This window comes from Botryllus schlosseri, chromosome 1, assembly GCF_051294905.1.
Source record: "Botryllus schlosseri isolate E-star chromosome 1, Bs_hap1, whole genome shotgun sequence".
In the NCBI taxonomy this organism is placed as follows: Eukaryota; Metazoa; Chordata; class Ascidiacea; order Stolidobranchia; family Styelidae; genus Botryllus; species Botryllus schlosseri.
The window spans coordinates 40,901,825-40,916,124 of record NC_137236.1 but is presented as its reverse complement, the minus strand read 5'-3'; the positions used below and the strand labels follow the sequence as shown (position 1 = coordinate 40,916,124).

General features: G+C 41.8%; 1 protein-coding gene and 2 long non-coding RNA genes across 6 annotated transcripts in view; 1 reads left to right on the top strand and 2 right to left on the bottom strand.

Annotated features, from left to right (window-relative positions):
- LOC145436382 (protein bicaudal C homolog 1-like) overlaps positions 1 to 14,300 on the bottom strand; it is a 788,516-nt gene that overhangs the window by 280,794 nt on the left and 493,422 nt on the right. Inside the window, exons 1-3 of one of the 4 annotated variants that reach the window (XR_013914301.1) lie at positions 8,378 to 13,169; positions 5,789 to 7,155; positions 4,380 to 5,735 (exon numbers count right to left, since the gene is read on the bottom strand). Coding sequence is in view for 2 of the 4 variants with exons in the window: in XM_080313734.1 (XP_080169860.1) it covers positions 6,913 to 7,155; positions 8,378 to 12,283 (4,149 nt within the window). In the remaining 2 variants the exon portion in view is untranslated. Of the gene's footprint in view, positions 1 to 4,379; positions 7,156 to 8,377; positions 13,170 to 14,300 lie in introns of those variants that run through there. The other 3 variants (XR_013914302.1, XM_080313734.1, XM_080313729.1) reach the window with 3 other exon arrangements.
- The window catches only part of LOC145436956 (uncharacterized), a 416,296-nt gene that overhangs the window by 284,556 nt on the left and 117,440 nt on the right, over positions 1 to 14,300 (top strand). The window lies entirely within an intron of this gene.
- The window catches only part of LOC145437004 (uncharacterized), a 214,972-nt gene that overhangs the window by 189,979 nt on the left and 10,693 nt on the right, over positions 1 to 14,300 (bottom strand). The window lies entirely within an intron of this gene.

Sequence of the window (14,300 nt, the reverse complement as noted above, 5' to 3'; positions counted from 1 at the left end):
GCAATTCTTATTCAGGCGCAGCCTACATCAGTTCATTTGGAAGCGGAAGAAAGACAATGTAAGTTATTGTGAACTTACGAGCGTGAATATCCACAGTAATCAGAAATACAAGTGATGAAATACACCCACGATTTATTTTGACGTTTTGACACACCTCTCGGCTTGACGAGTATACGTGATTTGGATGATCTGAAAGGTGGTGCCTCATTATATAACCCGATGCAGGCTAATGTATATAGCAACACATTTGTGATACAAATCACAACCATATATGATGTAATGCTTCATGTACGTATATTCGAGAACCAGTGCTGATCAAAATATAGTCATAATTGCTTAACACTTCAAATGTGTGTGATCTTCGACAACAAATTCAGATACCGTGATACGGGGGCTCTTTCGTACTGTTGTTATGACATACGACCCCAAAACTACTTTACCGAATTAAAAGTGTAGGGACTAAGCAGTTTTGCCTCAGATCCTAGAAGTGGAAGTAGTTTAAAGTCCTAACCGCTTTAGTAAGTAGTGTAGATCGGTAAAGACTACTTGAGTACTCCGTCAAAGATAACTCGATACCGAACATCGCACGGCAACATACTCAATTACTCATCTTCCGTGATATTCTGTAGCCAAGTGATTGCTGTAATCAGGACCATACCTGCGCGCCCCAAACCCCAGTTTCTAATTATGTTCATCATTTTGTACACTTCCACAAGAAAAAAAATACGCATAATTTATAGAAATGTGCATTTCCGTGTCAGCCATCACCACACCCAGTTGCACCAAGACATATGAGGTTCTAGATCTAGGCAATGTAACGAGACGTGCACCAGAACGATTGGCAGCGAGAAAAACTTGGCCGAAAAGGACTGCCCTTATGACCTATGCTGACCGAGAACTTCGATATATATACAATACATACATATATGTTATATTGTCTATTGTCTATTACGTGATCAGAGAGAGGATTAAGAAAATTTGACCGATGCAATCATGAATGATAGAAAGATTTCGCGCTTGGTGCGATAAGGTGTTATAAGTTGCTCTTACGGCCCTGATTATATTACCCGAAGTCTACCTCAAAGCACGATTATCAACTACAAAAGTGCAGATCAGGGTACATGTTTTTGTTTATAGATAGACTGTGAGATACACAACTACCGTTTTCATACATTTCGGGTGTAATAAATGATAAGCCATCTTGTATCTGTATCAACACTATACACTATACAGGCACAGAGAAGATGCCTTGAAACGTATATGCTATTATAACCGGTAAAATACAGATAGCGAGTCTTCCTTTGAAAAACGGTGACGGGTTGACACATCGAAGGCAAATCAATCGTATAACTTCCAACCGATCGACGCGCGTTGTTGATACAACAAGGTGTAGATGTATATCTTTTCATGTCACGACTGTTTTATTGTAATCCCGAGACGAAGCGCTTCTGCCCGGTACTATCGACGTAAAATGATGACTGATGTCACTTTATGGGAATATACCTTCAAATGGAGTCGAGAAAGAAGACTCTCGAGTAAACAATTTGAACGATTGATCCGTAGTTGTGTAAACAGATCTGAGGTGGATTTTTTCAACGAAGTTTCGCCCAGCATTTAGGGCAAGTTCGCGGTGAAGTATGTGTAATCAACATTACCATAACGGTGATTGTATTTGAATGGGCAAATTCAAGACAAAAAGTTCTTTTCCGATGGCATACCTGAGTTTTAGTTTTCAGTTGCGTAAAACGTGGTCAAAAGAAGCTATAACCCAATTGAATGTACAGTAGATGCTTTGCAGGCCACTTGAGTAGCAGACTTGAACAATTTTTGCTGTCGAATTATACTAATTGCAGCGAAATTCCAGCAATTTAATTCTAGTCCAATTTATGAAGTATTTCTTTTGCTCTAGTATTAATTCTAATCTCATTTGTGAAATGTTTTCATGGTCTCATTTTCATACTAATCTAATATTTTGTTTTCCTGTTGATCCTACATGAGAACTGTATAGAGCAGTGGTTATCAACCTGGGGGGACTCGCCCCCTTGGGGGGCGTGAAAGCATCTGGAGGGGGCGCGAAGAAGCGGTCATCTGGAAGAAAATTTCGCGATTCACCTCCAACTCACGCGTGTTTTTCTACATATAAACCGAATTTGATATTTTTCAATTCTCTTATCAGCTGCCATAACCTTCCATGCCATCAAACAATCTGTGGGGGTTGCTAGCATCCCGGTTGGATATTGTGATATGAAGATAAGGGGGAGGGGGGGGGGCGAAATTTTCCACTAACATAAACGGGGCAGGAGGCGTGTCTAAAAAAATGTTGAGAACCACTGGTATAGAGTATAGTGCTAATCGAGCCAAGTTTGCTGTACATACATTTGTTATTCTCATGCTCATGGCAATGATTCAACTCGATGCGATGTCCAAGTTGTTAGTAATTCTAATTCTAATCTATTTTGGAAAGGCTGAACATTTTTTAGTGTTCCAAGTCTGCAATATAGTAAGGAGATACAAAAATAAGTTTACAAATATTATTACAAAAATGACGATAGCAATTGGTAATAACTTAAATGTCTTTGCATTGTCGAAGTGGAATGGCCAACGGTCATATCTGAACTGCAAGCCCCGGTGGAAACCGACAGTTATATTTTAATGGCGTCTAACCGCAGTCAGCTATATTTACACTGTGAGCATTGTGAAGTATTAGCCTATGAATTTAGAATGTATGCATTAATTGACTTGCGAAGAATATCACCGCCCTTGCTTCTTTATAGATGGCGCCTCAAATATGGCAGAAAGTTGTGTGGCCAGAAATAATTTACGAGTCAGAGACGATGTGACTCGACAAGCTCGTGATAGCTGGCTAGAATTTTATCGCATGATCTATTACTGTCGCGTATTCACGTAATGAGAACGCTTATCGCCTTATCCTTGAATGAGGACATGGCTGTATTGACGTGCACTTGGCGTTCGTTATATCACTGATGAGTAATTTCAATGACACTCAAATGCCCGGAGGTATAGCGGATCGGTGTAGGCTTCAACATACGGAACAATGGAAGAGCAGACGAAGAGAGTTTACATTCCAATAATAACAGATAATTCATAGAAATACCAATACGTACAATGCTGATGTGTTATGGCATCGTATCGAAAGAGCTAATTGTATCCCATGGTATGCCTGCGCTAATGTGACATGAATCGTAACAATAGCAGTGCGTGTGATTGTGAGATATATTGCTACGTATGTCTGTATGGCATAGCGAAGGGTGATAAACAAGGACAAAATACCTACAAGCTTCAAGTCCCAACATTCATCCACGATTTACGAGATATCAGCAATGACGGATGGATATTGGATAACTCTCTCTATGACAGCACATCAGCACATGCCTGACGTCCACGTTGACTTAGGCCAGAACGTAGGTTGATTAGGGTCAATATCAGGCTGAAATCTCTTTACTCTCTCTTTAAACCAGCTCAAATTTGCACAACATCGATTATAATCAATATTACCTATATGCAAAATTTAGGGTATTTACACACAGCATTACGGCTTAGTTTTAGAAACAATAGTTTCAACACATCTAGGGTTACCATATTTTGGAATCGGGAAAGAAAGACATTTTTACCAAATCTTGAAAGTTACTTAATCGAAACTCAAAACAGCCGATTCGCAATATTTACTGGTAATTTGGTTGAATCGAGGACGTATGGTAACCCTAAATACACCGCGCTCGCCCACTGCCAATCTTCCGTCACTCTCGCTTTCTTACGTCCTGTTTCGGGTCTCTGCTGCCGACTTCGGAGCTCGGCTCACTATTTCTCTGGGCTTTTTAAGACGCTGTGTTTACAGCGGGTTCGGCAATGAGGACCCCAGATGAACCTCCGACACATCGAAACTTGGCCGAACCGAGACTAGAACCAGCAACCATTGGTGTCGTGACGGTGTCGCTTAGCACACTGCGCCACTTGCTTACCCATTTAACAGTTCTCTTTATGGCGCTGCTTGGACTAATATTAATATTCTGTAGCTCATATCGCTACACATTCACTGATATAGAATCCAAGAAGTTGACATGCGTGATGTCATCTCTCTTTGATGGTACTTGGTTAGGCCTTTTCAATACCACACTAGACCGATATATCAGTCTGGTAGACAATGATCTTTTAAATTATCTACTAGTTGCTGATGATTACTCTTGGCGAGTGTCAGGCGAAAATATTTGGTTTTATTTCAATAAGAATATATTATTCAATTGTATAATGAAGGTCCGTATCTCCAAGAGTACCTTACAGGCTATCAGTCTGCTGGTGTGATCTCACCTGTTCTCAAAACCTTTATCCACATTATCCTAGTCACAGTCCAACCATACCACCGACGAAAAAATTGTTGATTCTTTTTATTGAAATAATTCAAGAAATAGAAGAGGGGAATATCACATAACGAGACAATAACCAAACGAAAAGTACCATAGTAGCATATCATTAACATGATGAAATTCATATAGTTTTATATAAAATGAATTAATTCTGTATTCTTCAAGTAGATACTAGGGAAGCAAGTGATATGAAAAAAGCCAAATGTAGTGCAAATAAAATCGTAACAAACCTATTTACAATGTGATACTTCAGTAACGTTACGCCCTTGTTAATATATTGAACTCCGCGAAAACTCAAAATATATACAGCAAGATTTTAAAGCATTTTCAACTACTACCGCCATTACCCTGAGGCAACACCATAGGATGGTATTATGATTTGCACAATTGGATGACAGTCTGAAGGAGCACTTGTCGAATAAAAGCGATTTGGCGTTAGATATTTCAAACCGCGCAATCAATACAACCTGCCACTCAGAAATTGGAGTATTGGAGCCCCCATTTCGTGTACACTGGAGTGGCGGACGCATCACACATCGAAAATTGACCTTAATTTCGTCATACGTCGTAGTGACAGGGGTTAAAAACGATTAGTTCATACACACACACATAGCCAGCAAAAGTAGCCATGGTTCGTGAAATTCTTTATGGGAGACCGGGTAAATCGTTATCAATTATACACGAGTCGAAATGCTGAATTAGAAATTACATTACGCCTTTTGACAATGCGATATCGTCATTATTGGAGACAAACACTATATCGTACATAGTGATTCGTATAATAATTATTATTTATTAATCATTAATCATTATTATAATCGATTATAATTGATGATCAATTTCTCGCGAATCGATGAACATAAATAATTTTCGATGACGCAGATTTCGCAATTTTGTCTACACAAATTTTTGTGAGCAAAAACAATTCACGGAGAACTATAAATAATCATACATCTTTACCATGAATGGGATATCGCTTGCGTTAGTGGCAGTCAATTGTGAAATACATCTTACAAGTGAGCGTATCATTCAGTCGTGCGATATTGAGAGCCCTAATTTCGCCAAAGATGTTGGTTATCAAGAGATAGTCACCCAAAATCGTCTGAGAAAGAGTTGACCAAAGGTAAACAAAAGGCTACACGAACCAGGTGTAGAGAAATCACAGAAATCACAATGTACCACAAATGCTGGAACGGGCTTTATCGATAAAACACTATAATTGAACCGACTATAACTGTGTCGTGGATAATATAACACGAAATTTCAAATATACGATCACAAATTAAGGCACTGATTGTGATTTTTGCGGTATTGAATACTATTTCCGACATTAAAACTGTTTGTTAGATAACGCTATTGAAAATACGCAAACACATGGAGTTGAATACAGTATTCTCCGCCGCGACAATGTGTATTTCATGTCTCAACCGCAGAAAAGGTAAAACAGACATAACGAGCACCGGAATACTATAATATGCAATTCAGTGTCAATACGCAATCGTTCAAAACAGGATAGGTGGGCAGGACGTTTTTCGGTGCGGGCACCGTGGGTAACGTACAATATCGTAATAACAGCCGTGCAATATTAGACATTAAAATCACTACGTTATAAATAACAGGCATACTTTACGTTGTACAGTTTCACGTGGAATACAATATTGGGAGTAAAAGGCATTGACTCTGGGTCTAGGCAAAATCGAGTCCTTGAGTGCAATGCTCCCTCTAATTTTTGACGAGTCTGCGCACACTCACCAACTCACCGCGCAGACCATTGGACAACAGTGCGTAACGACTAAAACAGGTCATCACTTCGGATTTGTTATACGCCGAGACCGCGTGTCAGCACTGCGCATTTGCACGTGCGCAGCTTAGAGGGAGCATTGCTTAGTGATTCGGTTCGGAATCGACTATTAAATTTCGAGTGGAGTATTCGAGTACGGTTCATCATGAGACCACAACAGTTTACTGATTTGGAAAGTTCACACATGCACCTTTTAATTATGCGACCACAAAACAATGCCATTATATATACACCACAATACCGAACATCATTTATAATCATAATATATTCTCTCACTACTCAACTCGAATGATTTCGATTAATACTCAATTCGATTCGCGAACTTGAATATTAGTGCCTAGCCCAGTTTTCCATGTGCTGTTTCCATTCCGACCAATGTTTATTGGTGCGGATAACTAATCTTACAGCCTCCGGGACAAAAGCGTACGTCACATTCATTCGTCAATTCCGATTCCTAATCACACTCGACGATAATGATAACAATTGAATAATATATTCGTATTGAAATACACCCGGCTGACACTCGTGAATTACCAGCCACTAGTAGAGAAATAGAATTGTTGATATACAATGTTCTTTCCAATTCTCAGACGAGTGTCAGGCGGAAATATTCGAGTGTAAATCAATGTGAAGATATTATTCAATTGCCTTGAGGTTCTGTAACCCCGAGAAGCCGTTATCATGATAACAGGAATGAACTTTCGCTATAAACTCACAGTAACACAACATCTACCAATGCCCGCTGGCGCTACCGCCGTGCCGCGCGTTTTGCCAGAGTCTACTGGCTGTAGAAGACCTGATTCGGTCCGTCTGTCTAGCGTTCATGCCATGCTTGTCCATGTGGTTTTGCATGCGTTGATTGGGCGGGTTGAACATCTGTCGTGACGGCGAGAGTAGTGGGTGCGGGTCCATTCGTGAGGGAGCTGTCGTTTGTGGGTTGTCCCGCTGCTGCTGCAGCTGTAGGCGTTGTAGCTGAAAAGAGGCGAGGACTGAGTTGAACTGCTTAGCATGAGTACGAAAGATCATCGCTTTTTGAGAAACATATCAAGTCAAAGCGATAGTCCGTTGACTCATAGCATTCATAATGGTCATTGATAGGGCAATTTGAAGATGATTTTAAGCCATCGGCATACACCAATTACAGCATGAAGTCAAGTAGGTAAGCTTACCCCAAAATGCGTAATCCCTAACGGTTCGTTGACATATAAAGATGAGATACTTATACAATTATACATGCGACATTTGAGCCTGTGTATTAAATCTACGGTTAGGTTTCAGGTGTGGCCTTAAAAACCGCGTGAAATAGCCACTATAATCACGGTTACGTAATATGCTACTCATTTATAGTGTCATTGGTGATGATACAGTGCAGCGTTCAGGGACTTAAATATTACTTCCATTTAAAGGTTTTGGCACTGAGTAGAAATTTACGCCGTTAGTTCTACTTCTACTTGAGAAGCGAGGTCGACTAGTTTAGCTATTTCTGGTCGTTGGTGAATGCATAAGCCTTACTCAACCAGACGTAAAGAGACAACACATGATTTCCGCGATATTGGTTTACGAAACTAAAAAAAAGGCGCTGAAGAACTCTCCTAATCTCCAAAATGTACTATGTACTATGCCCTACCCTACACACTGTAGAAGCCTAAACACTGGAAAAGTCAAAAGACGAAAATAGGATGAAATTGCGTATTACAGCTATATCGGTGGGTTAACGAATGCTGGAATATAAATTCTCACTCACTATAAATTCCGCCACCCTAAACGGTGTTGTGCCAAAATTCAATTCTAAACTCAGTTCGCCGGATCAAAACGCTTAACAAGAAGCAGGCAAATCTCATAATTATGCCATAAAACTCAATCGTAACCGGACTAGAAACGGGGGTGGATTTGAGAATTTCGCACCTCTTTTACGGTGGGAGGATGGAATCAAATTATTAGGTCGAAATGGTGTTCGAATAAAAACCGCAGGATACTCAGATTGATTCCACACCTACAAACAGTCACTCGTTCAATGTCATCACATGAAACGAGCATGCCAGAATAAAGCAAGTCACCCTCGTTAAGATACCAACACGAAACTCTCGCCCTTCACAAAACACGCAATAACCCCATCAATTACGAAACGGCTGACCGGGTAGGAAGCCGCTTTAAGGCTTGGTAATTAAGATTAAGCGGCTAAGCTTCAACACACCTGCAGCATTTGATCGCTGATATTTTCGTGCGCCGGTGTATCCTGGCCAGCCGCGCCTCCAAATACGTCTCGGCCTCCGTTGAGATCCTTGATAGCCAGAAGGATCTTTTTCCTAGGCCCAAACACGGTGATGCCCAGCTCTTTTAAATCCGAGTCGGTCAAAGTTAAAAAGGTCTGGTAATCGACTTCTTGTTGTTGGAAGACTTGGATGTACTTAGATAATTCAAGCCTGTTCAGCACGTCTGATATATCAGGTTCGACTTTAGTGGATGTAACAGCCGAATTGACGCTCAGACCTAAGCTGTCTTGGATAGACGGGGTGCTGTTCATTGCCGTTCTGTTATCACAGTTTTGTTTATCGGACAACGACGCTAGCGTTGATTCGTTCCCGCTGTTTGCAAAAGGTGAATTTAACACATGTCTCTGGGGTTGTTGCATCATTTCTTCTGAATGCGACGGGCTATTGTTAGGTCTGTTCAGGCTCTCGTTGGGGTTGACTATAGTGAAAGCTGAATGCTTTTGCGGCGTAGGCCTCTGCACTGTTGACATGTAGTTCATACCCATGTTGCCTCCGAACGAAAGAGCCATGTTCTCCATACGGCGGCGTCTCCATGCCGCTAAGCTTGAATTTCCCTTGGATGTATTGGAAGGCACGCGTAAATGGTTTGGAGTTGTGTTTTCTGTGCTGTATTCTCCTTCTTCCTCTACAGGAGAAGGCTGGTTTCGGCCTGACTCGCCGTTTTCATACGTGGTAGGAAGATTGGTTCTGTAGTTACCTTTTGAAGATGCAGCTAACTTCTTCAATTCCTCTTTCATCTCGAAAGGCATCGATTTCGAGAAACCATACCCGGACCAAATGTCGGTTGGAGTTCGAACTTCTGACTGTACAGGTTTATTTTCCATCGCCTTTTTGGCGCGTTTGTACAAGTCGTCATAATCGGTCGTTTTGATAATAGGAGTCCCGGATGGAGTGAATCCCTCAAATCCAGGCGGTGGTCCGGAAGATATCTCTGTAAGATCGCCACTACTGGTGATACCGTTGCTATCGAAGGTACCTTGCGAGTTTTGGGTTAACACTATCTGCGGACTGCGGTGTGGGTTACTAATGGGTGATATGTTGCTTAAATCGCGATTCGCCAAAGACTGAAATCCAGACACGGAACTACCGGAAGGCGACACCTGTGTTACTACGCTCTCCTCGAAATGATCAAAACCGGCGGTTATCCTTGGATTACGTCCGGATATGACCGGGCTGTTCCGATTTGAAGTCAGAGACGCTCTGGATTCGGTAATACTGTCCGGTGATGTCACGCTTGGGTTATAGGTCATTCGGTTTGGTTGTGGGCTGGTGTGGATTGGCGTATTGTTTGCAGTGTCGATAGAATTTGGCATGCCGTGGTGTTTTGTAATACCGAGTTGGTGTCTCAAGTATTCCTCATCTGTGATGATACCTTGGCCGTTTCCAAAACGTCCTGTGTTCTGATTATGTATTTTCTGGTCCATTTGTCCACTGTCCACCCTTTGAACCGAATGGAATCCGTTTGGTTCGTAAGGAGGAGACATCATGACTCTTCCGTTTTCGTAAGAATTACCCCCGTTCATGTACAAAGGATGAAAATTCGACTGTTGAAAGCCTGTATTATTTTGAGATCCTTGCTGATTTGATCCGACCATAGGAACAGATTGATTACCCATAATTCCTAACTTCCTGTCTATATGTCTTTGCATGTCTTCAGCCGTAGTTACGTTCACCGTGTGATACTGATTAGTATTGCGATTCACCAGTAAAGGCGAGGCGATTTGGTTGGCTATGTCGTACGAATTACGACGCAAGTCGTCGTTGAAATGCTCTGCCTTTGAATGGTTCATATTGATATGTGCATTGGGTGAAGTAGGGAAGGGGCTTTGCGAAGGAGTTTGTAGTGTAGACACAGTTGATAACGGCCTCGGCGTGGGTGCGTTTGATGATATGTTACGCGTTAACACGTAATTCTGACCACCCAGCACCACATTTGTGATAGGCGTGGCTGTCTTTTGCTCGGGAATACCAATGACGGCTGCTTGTACAGTGGGCGTTGGCACGTGTGAATGCGACAGCAAAATGACAGGGGTCGGGGTCATTACAGGGTTTCGGTTCAACTTCGGCGACATAGACTGAGACGGGCGCACCACTCCGCTTGAGTCTAACCCTAGGATTTTGGCACGGGCTTCGAACATGTTATATATGTTGTATTCAAGGCCCTTGATGATGACAGTTTTGCTGGGCTGTTTCGGTTTTGACTTGATGTTAATAGACACCTCCAAGGACTCCATAAGACTCGCGATGCCTAGCGAATCATTTGACGCATTGGACGAATCTTCTTTCGTGTCGAACATCAGCAACAACGGAAGACATCCCATCAATTTGTGGCGAGCTAGAATCACAGAATCCACGCTACCGCTGACATACACAGTGCTTTTCTTCGGCAAAGCAGACGGGTCTGGGAATATAATTCTAGCACCTGTAGCTTGCGTAATTGAAGTCACGTTTACCCCTGATTTAGACAACATGTAGTTGTGGTGCTGGGGCGCGATTTCGATTTGAGTAGTCGCAGGGAGCTGAGATCCTGCAATGTGGTTCATTAGAGTTTGAATTCCGGCTTTTAATCCTTCTGTGTTGTCGGCAGACCCGCGTACTGTACAACTAGTCGAGTATACTTTAGCGCGTTGCTTGAACTGAATGCTTATCCCGTTAACGAGGACTAAGTGTTTTATCAAAGGTGAGTTTAAGTCGGGGATTGGTAATCCGTTGTTTGGAATCTCGAATTGAAGCACGATTGGCAACAAGGTGCGTATCTTTAACCTTGCGTTTTCCACGCCTTCCGGATGCCCTGTGATTGACACCTGGTTGCTTTTCTCGCCCGCTGTGTTGCGGTTTGAGTCCGGGAAATGTATGTGACACCCTGTCTCCTGCATGACCCTTTTGATGTTATTACCACCTTTTCCTATCACATGAGAGTGTTCGGTGTGGGACACGTCCATTTTTACCGTGACTCGGTTGCTTTTCGTGTCTAAGCAGGCCATGATGCGCTGTCTCGCTTCTTTGATGCGGTCCGGTTTGCCGCATATGCGGATGTGCGGGTCTTTCTTGGATTTTGCGCCTATTTTTAATTTGGAAGGCCATGTTATGAAAGTCTGCGTTTCGTCCATTATTGTCTGGAAGAACGCCTCGCCGGTTTGGCCGCGACCTTCAGTAGCGGCTTGCAGCATCTGCTCCAGTTTTTTACGGTCAATTCGAAACCTTTCCTCGATACACTCGGCGTCTTGAAGCATTACCTCCCGTATGGACAAAGGCGCTTTGTTATCATCGTCAGCGCAATTGTCCTTAGCACCTGATGTGTCTATGTTATCGGATACAGTGTGGTTTACATCGTTTTCCGGGCCCTCTCCATTATCGTGCTTGATTCCCACAGAGTGACTCGACGTCTGATGTGGCATTGTGTTACAGTTTTTATTGTCATATGCACCAATATCGACATGCTCACAACTGGGGCCGTTGTTTGATATATCCTCCGCGTACGGGTTTGAAAAATTGTTGTTGTTATTATGATTATATTTAAGGTTGCCGTTTTCGTCGACTGGGTTACGTTTCATTGCACTTTGTTCGTTTTCACAGTACGTAGTCTTTCTCGCCATTGCAATACCTTCTGCTGTCGATGGATTGACATTGTCATTATCGCAAGTAGATTTCTGTAGGATTTCGATTTTCATGGTTCCGCTGTGTGACGCAAGGTCCATCTCACTACCGCCGGATATGTCCCAGTAATCGGTCGTCTCGCCTTGTGCGTCGCCCCAGTCTACTTTAGATTCTTTGGATAGAACACCAGTGTCGTTTACGCTAGCCTTGTCGTTTTGAGGCTCAACCATCTTGGTTCTCCCGCGAGGGGATCATGAGAATATGCTGACGCCCTTTGGAAGGGGTAGCGTCCGGTTATACATTAATTTTTGTTACCGAAAACTGGAAAATAGATACAATGTCTCAGATTCGGACGGTTGAAGAAATATTTGCATAGTCTACTGCTAACGTACGAAAGAGGTATTTAAGTCGAATAATCGCAATTTGAAACGAGTCAAATACCACAGATAAAATGAGTTGATGAATAAGGAAGTACAGTTCCTACAAAAAAGACAATTCAAGAATCAAAACGACACATAACATAATAAGGCTGGAAAGATTTGTAACCATCATAAATAATACAATATTATTTCTACACCTCCCTGAAAAATTTCGTTAAATACGCTACACCGTTTAGATATGACAATATAAAGTAAAACTGTGCATTATGCACTGTCACCATCACGAACAATGAAATACTGATGACTGTAAGTTGAAACTGGAATTTCGCGCCAAATCTTAGCTGCGCGCAGAGATTTATTTGATTTGCGATAAGGAGAAGAAAATCCATTTGTGTTAACTAGAAAACGATTTTTTCCCTACCAGACTCAAATCAAATACCCGGCGGAACGGCAAACTATTCAGTGTTCACTAACAACTTGGGCTGAGGTTACATTGTTCGACAAATGATCTACCGAACACTTACAATTGTGATGGATACCAATCATCTGATCTTATGCTTGCGAGGGGATCGATGACAATCACGTCCCGTAATACATGCAAGAAATTGATAATATAAACCACATGTTCAGGCAATGGCATGATAGACTGATGATTTCCGTTGAGCAGTAATTAGAATAAATCCTTTATACTAAAACCTTCCAACACCAAGTGAATAGCTAATATCTCATATCAATCACTATAGTTATCGTCTTGTTGTCTCTTGTCTCATCCCCGCGTACCAAGTCAGCGAAATGTGACGACTCCATTATATGTATTGGTTACCGCACAATGACCCTGATCAGCTGGTATCCTCAAATGCTAGGAAGCAGGAAATTGCTACGAATGCGTACTGTTACCGAGGCGGAAAGTTTCGATGGTACCCAACCTTCAAATAACGATAATGGGAAATCATTAGGCTTGTAAAAGGCTATTACTGGCAACCTGATCTATCAATCCGCTACCGCGTATCAGTTACGTTACGTCGCCGCAGTTGTCAAGTCGGCCAACAGGAAACTAGCTATACCGGTTGTGTACAAGAAACGAAAGGACGATCAAAAATAGACAGAAATCGTAATAATTCAATAAAATAAATCGATTTCACAGTGCCGCTGTTCCGTAAGGTTTCCGAAGACCACATTTGTAAGATACGAGTATAACTAGGGATGGTAGTTGGCACCACTCTCCATTCGTATTATAGTTTGCTAGCTAGATATCGCTCTATCGATATATTCGTCTGCCCTGAGCAGCACAGAGAAGAACAAAGGGAAAATATACCGTTTTTCCAAATTAGATTAGAATTAAAATTATAGTTAGATAATATATTTTCCAAATTAGACGGGAATTAGAATTGCGGGATTCGCATAACCTTGGAAATTGAATCAAATTCCGAATTAGAACTACACCGAAAATCAAGTTCAGTTCGCGTCAATTCAGAGTTCATTGAATATGGAAAATGTCTGGCTCGTATCGCACTATAAAGCTCTCTTGTAGCATTTACAGAAGACTCACAAATTAGACCATAGAAACATTTCAAAAATTAGATTAGAATTATATTGTCCAGGTCTGCTAAGCGGTTGTAATCAGATTCTAAATATATTATACCGCTAACACAATTTTGTACAAACTAGGTTTCCTTCTCGACTACACAGACACTGCGGTGAAGGTATTCGGCATACATTCGTACAATGCAAGGGGATTGCATAACTCGCAAATAAGCTTCCTTGGAAGTGGATGAAAATCGACACCGACTGAACAGAGAACACTGTTCCAAATTGACGGCGTCATAACACGCTGCTTTCGGAAATGAAGATTCGTAGCCCTTGATGT